The sequence below is a fragment of the Chrysemys picta genome, chromosome 10 (assembly GCF_011386835.1).
Source record: "Chrysemys picta bellii isolate R12L10 chromosome 10, ASM1138683v2, whole genome shotgun sequence".
Taxonomy (NCBI): domain Eukaryota; kingdom Metazoa; phylum Chordata; order Testudines; family Emydidae; genus Chrysemys; species Chrysemys picta.
This window is the reverse complement of record NC_088800.1, coordinates 39102215-39115057: the sequence shown is the minus strand read 5'-3', so window position 1 is coordinate 39115057 and position 12843 is coordinate 39102215. Positions and strand designations below refer to the sequence as shown.

General features: G+C 48.1%; 1 protein-coding gene across 11 annotated transcripts in view; it reads left to right on the top strand.

Moving 5' to 3' along the window:
- Positions 1-12327, top strand: part of PPCDC (phosphopantothenoylcysteine decarboxylase) — a 50595-nt gene extending 38268 nt beyond the window's left edge. For 5 of the 11 annotated variants that reach the window (XM_042862048.2, XM_042862053.2, XM_042862051.2 and 2 more), the window contains 2 exons: positions 4335-4503; positions 11771-12026. In XM_042862048.2, the coding sequence (XP_042717982.1) occupies positions 4335-4503; positions 11771-11877 (276 nt within the window). In that variant the 3' untranslated portion in view covers positions 11878-12026. Of the gene's footprint in view, positions 1-4334; positions 4504-10736; positions 10833-11770 lie in introns of those variants that run through there. The other 6 variants (XM_065559604.1, XM_065559608.1, XM_024112156.3 and 3 more) reach the window with 2 other exon arrangements.
- The last annotated feature ends 516 nt before the right edge of the window (positions 12328-12843 follow it).

Below are 12843 nucleotides of genomic sequence, written 5' to 3'. Positions count from 1 at the left end.
TGGCAGTAGGAGCTGCAGCAGCGGCTGCTCCCGAGTCCCGCGGCCCGGGGGGAGAACAGCCGCTGCCTGGCCCCGCGAGCCGCCCCCACTACTCTCCCTACCGCCCGACTGAGTCCTGCCTGCTTGGGGCCAGGCCGGACTCTCACTCGGCCAGGCCGGACTCTCACTCACCCTGGCCCCACGCTTCCCCTTCGTCTCCTGGGCCTCCCTCCAGCGCTTGTGGAGGAAGGGTGGTTGGTTTTTTTGCCCCATCCCCCTCCACCCCGATATTTGACTTGGGTGATCTGATCACCCTAACTACAGCTGAGATACTATTCCAAGGACAAATGCAAGTTGTTCTTCGAGTAGTGTCCCTACGAGTGCTCCACTGTAGGTGTATCTGTGCCCTTGCACCTCAAATCGGCAATTTTAGGTAGCAGTGTCTATTCAGCCCATACGTGTGTTCTCCCTCCCTCATGGTCTGCCTCAACCCTATCTAACACTGTGCGGGCGAACCCCCCTCAGTTCCTTCTCAACTGTCTTTGGCCTCGAATGGAGCGACCAGTTGTTCCTTCCTTATCTGCATCATTAGTATTGATTCAAAGACTATCCAAATGGGTCTCGAGTTGCATTAATTATTGTTATCAAGGGCTCACCCTGTTGCCTGCGTCCTTAATCCATATGCATTCTGCAAGGTTAATTTCTACGTTGGTTGCATTCCTTAAGGATGTTCCTATCTCGGAAATCTGCAGAGCAGCGACTTGGGCCTCTGCCCATGCTTTCGCAGAATATTATGCTATCACTGGAGATTCAGCCTCTGATTCCATCTTCGACTCCACACTACTTTCTATAGTAACAGACGCCACTCCGAAGCCTTGGCCGTCCATGGGGGATACTGCTGTAAAGTCACCTGCAGTGGAGCACCCATAGGGGCACTACTTGAAGAAGAAGTGGTAGTTACTCACTTTGTGCAGTAACAATGGTTCTTTGAGATGTGTCCCCCTGTTGGTGCTCCACAACCCGCCTTCCTTTCCTCTAGCGTTCTCCATAAGGGGATTTGCGGTAGAGAAGGACCTGAGGGGGTTCGCCTGCGCAGTACTAGATAGCCTCTAGGCCAGGGGTGTCAAACTCAATTGCACAGGGGGCCAAAACTCAAAACTCGCGGGCCGAACAGTATAACCATTTATTTAACAGACTAAATATTTATGTTTTTTAACCATTAATATGAACCAAAATACAGGATATCATTCCAAAATAAATACATTTCAACTTAAAATATTTTGCTCTTCATAAAAAAATATCCTGTCAATACAATACATTCAAAATCTGTACATGCTGGAATATTAAAAAATCTGAAAATATAAATAAAAAATTGAATTTAAAGCAAAAGTATAATCGTAACAAATCATAACATTCCATTTTCTTGTCCTATTTAGTCAGAGCCTGATACTTGGAGTCTTTTCTTTGCAACAAGTTCGTTTATGTTTGGGGTTAGGTTCTGTGTTGTGAAGATTCTCAGGATCGATTGCAGGTGTTCATCAGTGAGGCGACTCCTGTGTGACGTTTTGTTAATTTTCATCACAGAGAACAGCTGCTCGCACAGATATGTGCTGCCAAACATGGACAGGATTCGAGCCGCATGTTGGCGGAGCTGCGGCATCGCTTCAGGAATGAAGCGAGTGAACTGTGCTGGCCCCGCAGTGTCGTACTTTGCCTTCAGTGTCCCGTTACATTGCAGTTCTATCAGCTCCATCTGCATTTCTACAGGTGCGGTTTCCACATCGACTGCAAATGGGTTGCGAAGCAGCTCGAAGTTACTTTTCTGTGCCTCAAAGTCACTGAAGCGCCGTGCGAACTCAGTGCGCAGCGCGCTGAGTTTTTCAGCAAAGGTGGCATTTGGGAAAACTGTGGCACTTTCTTGGTTCCGTATTACTTGGCAACAGGGAAAGTGAGACAAGTTGCATTGGTGCATTTGTGTCTCCCATAAGCGCAGCTTCACTTGAAATGCCTTCACTGCATCATGCATATCGGTTATTATGTGCTCCCGTCCCTGGAGTTGAAGGTTTAAAGCGCTAAGATGCGATGTTATGTCAGCCAGGAACGCCAACTCACATTTCCACTTTTCATCCCGCAGAACTGTGCAGTCTTTCCCCTTACTGTCCATGAACTGGCAGATTTCCTCTCGCAGCTCAAAGTGTCTTTTGAGAACTTTTTCCCGACTTAGCCACCGGACCTCCGTATGATATGGCATATCGCCAAACTCGCTATCTATTTCCCGCAGAAAAGACTGGAATTGGCGGTGATTTAAACCGTGGGCTCTGATAAAGTTGACGGTTTGTGTTACAGTGTTCATCACATGATCCATTTTTAGGACTTTAGCACTCAGCGATTCCTGGTGTATGATGCAGTGATACACTGTCAACTCACCGGCACAGTTCTCCTCCCGCATCTTTGAGCGCATCCTTCCCACCAGTCCATTTTTTTCACCACACATAGCAGGTGCGCCATCTGTTGTAAGTCCAACGAGTTTTTCCCACGGCAGTTTCATGTCGGTTACACTTTGAAATACATTTCCAAAGATGTCTTCTCCTTTCGTTGTCCCGTGCATCGATTTAATGTCCAGTATTTCCTCTGTTATGCACAAATTGGAATCCACACCACGGATAAATATCGCCAGCTGTGCAGTGTCAGTCGCGTCAGTAGTTTCATCCACGGCAAGGGAGTATGCAACAAAATCTTTTGCTCTTTCAATCAACTGTGTTTTCAAATCAGTCGCCATCTCACAAACCCGATTAGCAACAGTGTTTCTGCTGAGGCTTACATTTGCAAACGCTCGCGTTTTATCTGGACAAAGGACGTCGCACACTTTCATCATACAATTCTTTACGAATTCCCCCTCGGTAAACGGCCGTCCTGATTTGGCGATCTCTTCGGCCACAATGAAACTTGCTTTCACAGCAGCTTCACTTTGTGATTTTGCTTTGGTGAAAAACGTCTGCTGGGATGTCAAATTCTTCTTCAACTCCTCTACCTTTTGTAGCTTCTGTCCTGCGCTCAGGTTTTTGAATTTGTTCTCATGTTTCGTCTCGTAGTGCCGTCTTAGGTTATACTCCTTCATTACAGCGATATTACTCCCGCAAAGGAGACACACTGGTTTACCTGCAATTTCAGTAAACATATACTCATTCTCCCACCGGCTTTGAAAGCCTCGGTTTTCAGAATCAATTTTTCTCTTGGCCATTGTTGGGGTCTAGCTTTGATTTGAGATTAGCGTTGTATACATCAACAGACCGCGAACTTGAACCGCGGCTTGCCGTTGGCGGCAATTGCACTGCATCATGGGATTTGTAGTGTGTGTTATTGGGGCGTCATATCACAGGGCCATTAAAAACAGATATATAAAACGATTTCGCGGGCCGGATATAATTGTATGGCGGGCCGGATGTGGCCCGCGGGCCTTGAGTTTGACACATGTGCTCTAGGCAGACCACGAGGAAGGGAGGGCATATGTGTGGGTTGAATGGACACTGCTACCTAAAATCTCCGATTAGAGGAGCAGGGGCGCAGATACACCTATAGTGGACCAACCTTGGGACACACATCTCGAAGAACCATCGTTACTGCACAAGGTGAGTAACTTCCTCTTGTCCTTTTTTGTCTTTAGAATGCTGTAGCAAACTCTATCTGCCTATCTGACAAGATAATATCTTGCTGGTTCAAGAAGCCAGACAGAGAACTGACTGCGCCCTCTATTAACGATCTGCAAACTCTGTCACTGTAGATTCTGATGTAATATTTAGGAGCTGTTTGATGGCTGGGAAGCTGAGGGCTTGTTTTGAAATAGGCCAGACATGTTTCTTCTACTTGATGCTAGTTATATCCATGGAAGATGGGATGCTTCTTTTGATGGCAAAAGTGGCATATCCAGTCGACACGGCACTTAGGCAAAATGACTGTACACCTGACTTCCCTCAAATACGGTCTAGAGAATTCTATAGTAGGGTTTGTGGTCATCCTTAGCTTTACTGTGGAGGTGCAGGCCAAAGAGACTGTTGGCTGGATCTGAGTGGGCTGCTCACTTGACTCAAGAAAAGATGGGACTTGCCCTCTTTGTAGCCCTGCCCCCTTTTCCCTATTAGAAATGAGGCTGCTGCAATCTTATGCCATTTAGTGCCAATTCGTTGCAGCCCGGAAGCTGCTGACAAGTTTCCTGTGTGGCTGGGCAAAGTTTGGGTACCCCAGCCCTAATGGTCTTTGGCTTGGCAAAGGGCTTCTGCAGCAGTGTGATAGGAGATGCAAATAGGAAAGGCAACAAACACGCTAGGGTTGGATCTCTTGTTGTCTTTTTTTTACAGACCTGTGTCATCCGCGCATGGGATATGACCAAACCCCTGCTGTTCTGCCCTGCTATGAACACAGCCATGTGGGAGCATCCTATTACAACTCAGCAGGTGGAGCAACTAAAGGACTTTGGCTACACAGAGATCCCTTGTGTGGTGAAGAAGCTGGTGTGTGGGGATGAAGGTCAGTCTTTAGCATGGCTTCTGGCTACTTTCCTATGTGCTTTCTCCCATGATGATCATGGAAATGTTACACTGATGGTGAGACAATCTTCTCACCCTGTGAACTTCAGTGTGCTGCGCTGAGGTGAACAAGTACAGTTTGTGCTGTAACCCTCCATTGCCAAAGTTTACAGAAATGTGTTGCAATTGGGTCTCAGACCAGCCTTGAAGAAAATATTTCTTTTCTTGCCAATTTTCAAAATCCATGCAGACACTGTGAAATGCTAGGAATCCAAAGCAGAATCAGGAGTTGGAATTTGGGGTTAGGGGCTTAACTTACCTTCAATAACTCAAATCAACCTAAGATTTGTAAAGTAAATATTGCCAACTAGTAATCCATGATAAGCACACGAGAGAGAGGAAGGATGGGCCAGTGGTTAGCATGCTATCCTGGGACTTGAGAGACCCAGATTCAATTCTCTGCTCTGCCACAGATTTTCTGTTTGACCTTGGTCTAGTCTCTCTGTGCCCCAGTGGGGATAATAGAGGAGAATAGTACTTCCCTGTCTCACAGGGGAATTGTGAAGGGATAGATACATTAAAAAATGGAGGCACTCAGATACTATATAGTAATGAGGGCCATATATGGATAGAGAAGGAAAGCTGTTTCTTTGGCATGTTTTACGAATGTGTAATCAAGTTATTCATAAAAGCAGATCAGCTGTAGCACCTATATAGAATCCTGTTTGAACAAGCACATCTGTGTTAATATTTTAATAACTCTGCTGTATAGTTTGATACCAAGCTCTATGGTGTGCATTGACACAGTGCATAGAAATCTGTCTGGAAAATAAGACATGTTTAAAAATAGTCTTTGTGGTTGCTGAGTAGGGGTTGGCTTTCACACCTTCTGATCTCTCAAGTAAATAATGTCAAGTATCAGAGGGGTAGCCATGTTAGTCTGAATCTGTAAAAAACAGAGAGTCCTGTGGCACCTTTAAGACTAACAGATGTATTGGAGCATAAGCTTTCATGGGTGAATACCCACTTCGTCAGATCCAATACATCTGTTAGTCTTAAAGGTGCCACAGGATTCTCTGTTGCAATTAAATAATGTGCATCTCTAAAAGAGAGGCCTTTTGGAACTGAATACTAATATACATTTATGGCTGGATAAACACATTTGTAAGTTATTTAAATCAGTAAAAACACACTGGGCCATAACCGTTCTGCTAGGGTTCTTATAGCTCGTCACATCAAATTTCTCACATGTTCATGATTACCATAAATGGAAACATCCAAATGAGGTCAAACCACACAATAGACTGGCAAAATGGGAAAAGCCATCTGGATCAACATGCCTTCCCTTTTTTGTCTTTTCCTTTATCTATTTACCTAAGATCCACTATTACCATGTGTGGTGGGGTGTCTGCCCCACCCCCATGCTAGAGGGGGCTGCAGCAGGCCAGTGCGCCTGCGCAGACTGGCAGCCAATAAGAAAAGGGCTTACTGGGGGCCACTGAGAGCCAAGATTGGAGACAGCCAATCATGGCTCAGCTTGGCCCTATTTAAAGGCTGCCCAAGAAGGGCGCAGACAGTCTGGCGCAGACCTTCAACAGGGGAAGGTCTGTCTCCAGAGCTGGCAGACTAGCACCGTGGACAGCGCAGTGCTGGCCAGGCTCGGGAAGCAGAAGGGAGCTCTAGCCCGTAGCCTGCCAGGCTGCAGGCCCTGAAGGGAAGGGCCTAGCGGGTGGAAGGGGCCACAGGGGAAGCGGCCCAGGGAAGTGGACAGACAAGGGGAGAGAAGGAGGACAGCAAGGCTGCCACCAGAGAGTCCCTGGGCTGGGACCCAGAGTAGAGGGCGAGCCTGGGTCCCTCCTTTCCCTTCTTGCAGTACACCCAGCCATCGGCCGTGGGGAGCAGCCATCATGGACTACACCAGATCCCTGACAGGAGGGATTAGACTTTGGGGGTGTGGTTGGACATAGTGGCTGGGGCGTAGAAAGACTGCTGATCACCTCCCCCCCGGAAGGGGGTGAGGATGGACTAGGGGGCACTGCTGAAGGGCAGTGGCCTGAAATGGATGTTGCCGAGTGGGGAGCAACACGGTCCAGACACCAGCAGAGAACAGATGACGGACAGGACACTACCAGCAGAGGGCGCTCCACTGGACTGAGCTAATTCCTGAGACGACCAGTGGGAGGCGCTGCTGTGGTGGGTCCCAACCCTGTCACACCATGGTATCTGAGCACCTCGCAATCTTTTATGTATTTATCCTCACACATCCCTGTGAGATGGGACAGTGCTATTATCCATAATGTAGCGGTGGGGAACTGAGGCACAGAGAGGATCCGTGACTTACCCAAGGTCACACAGGAAGTCTGTGGCAGAGCAGGGAATTGAAGCCAGGTCACCCAAGTGAGCACCCTAGCCACTGGACCATCCTTCCTGTATATCCCTCACCATTGATATCTTACATCCATCAATCACTTCCATCTCCAGAAACAGTTGTGATTTTTAGGTCTTGTCCACATTGAAGTTTGCTCTGATCCCAGCGGTTGATGCCAGCAAGGTTCAAACCCATAGAGTAGCAAAAGAAAGCTGCAATTTGGACCAGTCAGTGTTTTGCCTGTCTATTCTACAGGTTTGTGTTGGTGCAGTTACACTGATAACAGGCCACTGATGACTGGAATCGGGGCAAAACCTCAGTATTCGCAAGCGCGTCTGCACACAGTCTTTGCTTGAATTACTTTCCCTTGTAATTTCTTTCCCCTAGTAGACCCAAGAAGTCTCTAACTATGTCTACACCCGAATTTTTGGATCTGTAATTCCCAACAGATTCCGCTCCCTCAATGGATGCTGTAATCAGTGCCGACGAGAAGGGGGGGAAGCCGGTAAAAATTACTGGGGCCCGGCGGTCTGGAAGGGGGCCCGGGGCCCAGCTTCCCTGGCTCCCCCCCTCCCCCCTCGTCGGCCCTGTTTAGCCGGTCCGCCCTTGCTGGGGGGCCCGAAAATTTTTTTTCACCGGGGCCCGAACCCGCTCTCGGTGGCCCTGCCTGTAATATAAACAAAACTCAGATGAGCTGACGTGTTTTTATCACTGTATTGCTTAATCTTTCTGGGACAGTAAGACAGATTGGCCTGCAGCAGCTGGCTCAGGCAAAGTACTTCTTAATGCTTACGCTTTTCATCCTGCTTAACCAGTATTCTGTGTCATGAGCTCTCAGTAGAGCCTATCTAGCTAAGCTTTTCCTAGTGGTGAAACTGAAGAGTGTTTCTCTTCTGTTTCATGATTATTTTATTTATTTTCTTATTTTGTTTGTGATTATCTCTCAGAGGTGCGTAGGTTTTGTGTTGGGGTGGATTTCACCCTTTATGAATAATTTGTGGGTTCAGGACATACTGCTTACCAAGATTTTGCACAGCTAAACAGTCCAGATATGACTTGCCAAAGGTGAAATGGAAGTAGCTGGGAAAACGCAGACAGGTCTTGGAAATGTTATTTATGGATCATTAAGATGAATGGCTCTGTATGCAGAACTGTAAGGAGCAGAGGTGTTGATAGTGGAAGGCACAATTTAAAGGTTTGGGGGGGGGACCTGACCGCCCCATGCATTGGCTCTGCTGCCCACCCATCGTCCCTTTGCATGCTCTCCTCCTTCTGCCGCCTCCTGCAGCGCTCTCTCTTGTTGTCCCCACCCCCAGCCCTGCTGCTCCTCCATAAATTGCCAGCGGGATGTATCCCGCTCCCAGCAGCTCTATGCGGAAAACCAGCCCCTGGTGGGAGCACTCAGAACACCTGCAGCCTGCCCGGCGGACTCCTTCCTTCCCCTCTGCCTCTGGCCAGGACAGCACCCCGGGAAAGCCCAAGACCCTCACGCACAGGGCGTAGCCCAGGAGGAGACGAGCCCTGCATGTGCCAAAGCTGTCCACAGCCCTGTGCAGCACTGGCATGGGGGAGCCTCTCTGCCCCTCAGATAAGCACTGGAGTGGGGGCTGGGGAGTGATTTCCAGCCTGTTCCCGCCCTGGACTTGCAGGCTCCCCAGCAGCCCAGTGGGCAGGGGCTTAGAGCCCTCTTTTCCCCTCCATCACCCTGCTCGGCCTGGGCCCTGGCCCCGGCCCCAGGGAGCATGGGGCTGCTCTGTCCAATAGGCTTTGTGCCCAAAGCAGTAGCCACATGTGGCGCCGCTCCTCCTGCAGGGGGCATCCTCCCTTGCTGAGCCACCTCTGGCTGGGCTTCGCGGCTGCTGAAGCCCCTGCAGCGCCCAGCACCTGCAGCTGGTTCAGGGAAGGTGGGGATGGATCTGCTGGTTCCCCCCTAGCCCAGCTTCCTGCTGCCAGGCACCAGCAACAGCCCTGCCCTGCCTGCTGCCACCACCTGCTCCAGTGGCCTTGCCCAGTCCCAGTGTGCTGCAGACTCAGATGCTCCTGCTGAGCCCTTTGGACTGCGATGACTCTGCCCTGCAAGCCCCTCAGTGCTGGTGGATGCCTGGCTGGAAATGGAAGGCAGAAATCTGGGGGGGCACATGACCCCGTGTGCCCTCCTCCCACACGTTGCCTCTGGTAAGGAGGCAATCCAAGAGGATGTCTCTTGTCCATATCTGTTGGGTGCTGTTCCACCTGTTCAGGGTTAGACAGCATGGAGATTAACACACAAGCCTGCCTATTCCTTATCTACAATGCAATCCACCAGTGAGAGTTCACCTGTTCGGAATTATGGGTCTGAAATATCCTAGTGTAGAACGAAGGTTCTTTCTGCTTTTTAGGAAAATAGTTCCTTTGTTCTTTCAAAACCATCATTCACCAACAGGTGCTGACAATTATGGGGCCTTCCTAAAACAAGTCTAAGGTAACTAATTTCTAATTAGGAACTAGGTAACTAACTAGCAATTAGGTAATTAGATTTTAAATTAGAAATAAGGCACACTTTTTAACAGTGAAAGTGATTAACCTTTGGAACAAATTACTAAGCAAAGTGATGGATTCTCCACCTTTGAAGTCTTCACATGAAGACTGAATGCCTTTCTGGAAGATATGCTTTTGTCAAACACAAGTTACTGCTTTAAATTCAGGAGTAGCTGGATGAAATTCTATGACCTGTGTTTAACAGGAGGTCAGACTAGATTATCTAATGATCCCTTGAGGCCTGAAAATTTATGAAATGTATGAATCTATGAAAAAAGACTTCAGGAGTGAAAGCAACATCTCCACTGAAAGATTTAGTGCACATCTGGCAAGTAACCAATCCCAAAGGAAGAGTTTTTACATTTTGTTCTTGTTACATTTCCAAGAATTAGTTCAGGATGCAAGCCAAAACAAAGTCAGGACAATTTTCACTTGAAAATAGTCTTAATTTCATTGTGTATTGAAAGCGTACAAAAATACAAAGTGTTCATGGTTTTGACATAGAAAAAAATGACTATTTTGCATAAATTTCACACAAAAATAAAGTTTCTGGGTTTCAAAATGAGAAGTGAAATGAAAAAAATTATCTCACATTAATGTGTTTTGGTCATTTCCACTCAATATTTGTAATCAGCCAATTGGCATTTAACCAGGATACATAATCTACATAGACCCTGGAGAACCGATGAGGCTCTGTGGCTAGTTCATGGGTATTTTTCACCTGCCCATATGGAACACAGTTGCTTTCTGATATTCAGGCCACTATGGGAATCACAAGGGCCATTCATGAGGATCCATAGTTTGTGGCAGTGTCTGGCCCCTTGGATTTTGGCAGTCGGAGCTGATCTTCACACTAGGGGCTGGTCTACGCTGGGGGGGGGGGGGGATCGATCCAAGATAGGCAACTTCAGCTACGCGAATACCGTAGCTGAAGTCGAAGTATCTTGGATCGAATTACCTGGGGTCCACATGGCGCGGGATCGACTGTCGCGGCTCCCCCGTTGACTGCGCTACCGCTGCTCGCTCTGGTGGAGTTCCAGAGTCGACGGTAGGCGCGTTCGGGGATCGATATATCGCATCTTAACGAGACGCGATATATCGATCCCGGATAAATCGATTGCTACCCGCTGATAGTGAAGACGTACCCTAGGCTTGTTCTGTCCTGCCAACATTTCTGGTATAACTTGCTGCAATGCGCTGCTTAGAAAATGCACTGGCACATTGCACTGCTGTGTGTATGGGAAGGAACAAGGCCAAATTTCAGCAGGACTTGTGGTATGTCAATGCTCAGCAGTTGTGCAGCCTCCTTGGGACCTGAGTTTTACTGTGTGTGTGACCTTGCTCTCCAGGTCGAGGTGCCATGGCAGAAGTATGGACCATTGTGGAGAAGGTGAAGGCGATCCTTTCAGAGCGGGACTTGCTGACACAGAGCTGATTCCTTGATGTAAATCACATTTGCCCCCCTTCTTGACAATTTTTCAGTGTGAGGATGAAAGCAACGGGGAGCTGAGATGGCATGTGCCTCCAAGAACACTGCCATAAGCTGAAAGAATAAGATGTTTGGGTTCCAGTGCCATCAGCTGCTCTGACATTAAAACCTCTTACATCATTAGAGATCTTCCAAAACTGAAGTCAGGTTTCTGTATATGATTATTTGGGGGCCCTCTGCCATACCTTAAACACAGTTCACATACAAACATCTGTATAGAGAGGGACTTGTATCATACTAGGCCTCTCGATCCTGAGTATTTTATATGGAATAGTTTTTGAAACATTGAAAAGAGGATTTCTAAGTTGCTCTAGGTCCAGCATCAAGAGGAGTCAGAGAAGAGAACGGTGTAAAACAATGGTGGGCAACCTGTGGCCCGCGGGCCGCACACGGCCTGTCAGGGTAATCTGCTGGCGGCTGTGAGACGGTTTGTTTACATCAACAGTCTGCAGGCACAGTCGCCCGCAGTTCCCAGTGGCCACGGTTTGCTGTTCCTGCCCAATAGGAGCTGCGGGAAGCAGTGGCCCTCGCCGTTTCTTACAGCTTCCATTGTCCGGGAACGGCGAACTGCGCCGGCCACCGCTTCCCGCAGCTTCCATTGGCTGTGAACGGTGAACTGCGGCCACTGGGAGCTGCGGGTGGCCGTGCCTGTGGGGGGCCGTGCCTGCGGACGGTCTATATAAACAAACTGTCTTGTGGTCCACCAGCGGATTACCCTGACGGGCCGCAGGTTGCCTACCGTTGGTGTAAAAACATTTGTTATGGGAATGATCCCAGCCTCTCCCACTAAAAGTCACTGTAGTGAATGTTGTAAGAGCACTGGTTTTGGAAAGCTCTTACAGAAGCTGCTCTAGTCTTCACCTTTTCAGCAGTTGTTGTTTTTTAACATCACAGGAGAAAAAAATACATTGAAAGAGAGCACCCAAGGCCTTGTATTGACCTTTGCCCTTTTGTATCCATTGATGTGTGGAGATGCAGACGTCAAACATAAACCAAAATGAACTTTTGGCTCTGCCCAACGGTGTGCTGCAGGTCTTAGAATCAACACGTTTGGCCACTCTGGAAAGCCTGGAGAAGCTGTTCCCAAGAGACTTTAACACTCCTTTTGAAATTGAAAATTAACTGCATGATGTGAGGAAGTTGGGAAATCCTGACCATGGACACCAGCCGTTAGACCTGCGAGGGCCCCACAGTTCATCCTCCTCCTTTGAAATGCAATCCTTCTACCTGAAAGGGACCGGAGTGGACTGGGGAGGGTGCTGCAGTCAGCAGACCACAGGGTTTGTTTACAGATACTAGAGTTTATTTTTAACAAGTCACAATCAAATATAAGGCCTTCTCTACATAACCTACATATTAGGCAACCTTTGAGCTCCTTAGCACGAAAGGTTATCATGGAGTGTTTAGTTTCCTTATCGATGCTACACAAATAAAAAGGCTTCTGAACTTTCCCACTTTGGCTTCTTTACTGATGTAGAGCGTGCCCCATGGGGGCCCAGAATTGCTGGGGATAAGGACAGAAGGGAGTCTAATGTCACAGCCTTAAGAGTAGCAGGGATGTTTGGCTGGGTGATACTCTTCCACAGTAGCAGTAAGAATCCTCGTTTTATAGAGGTGGCCCGGTGGTTGTCCTCTGTCTGGCCTCCAGCACTGACCTAGCTCTAGCAGTGCTATATTGTGAGGGTGACTGACTTGTGGGGTTTCCCCATGTTTGTGGGAAAAGTCTCTTAATATTAGTCTATGAGAATAGCTTTGTGATGCTGACGCAGGGCCTGATCCAAAGCCCATTGACATCACTAGAAAAGAATTCCATTGACTTGACTGGACTTTGGATCAGGCCCTCACTGAGTGACTACAGAATCTTTGAGGAGAGAATGTGTTCTGCTGGTGGTTATAATGGAATGGGAATTGGGACTCTTGGGTTCTATTCCTGGTTGTGCGACTGATTTGCTCTGTGGGATTGGAAA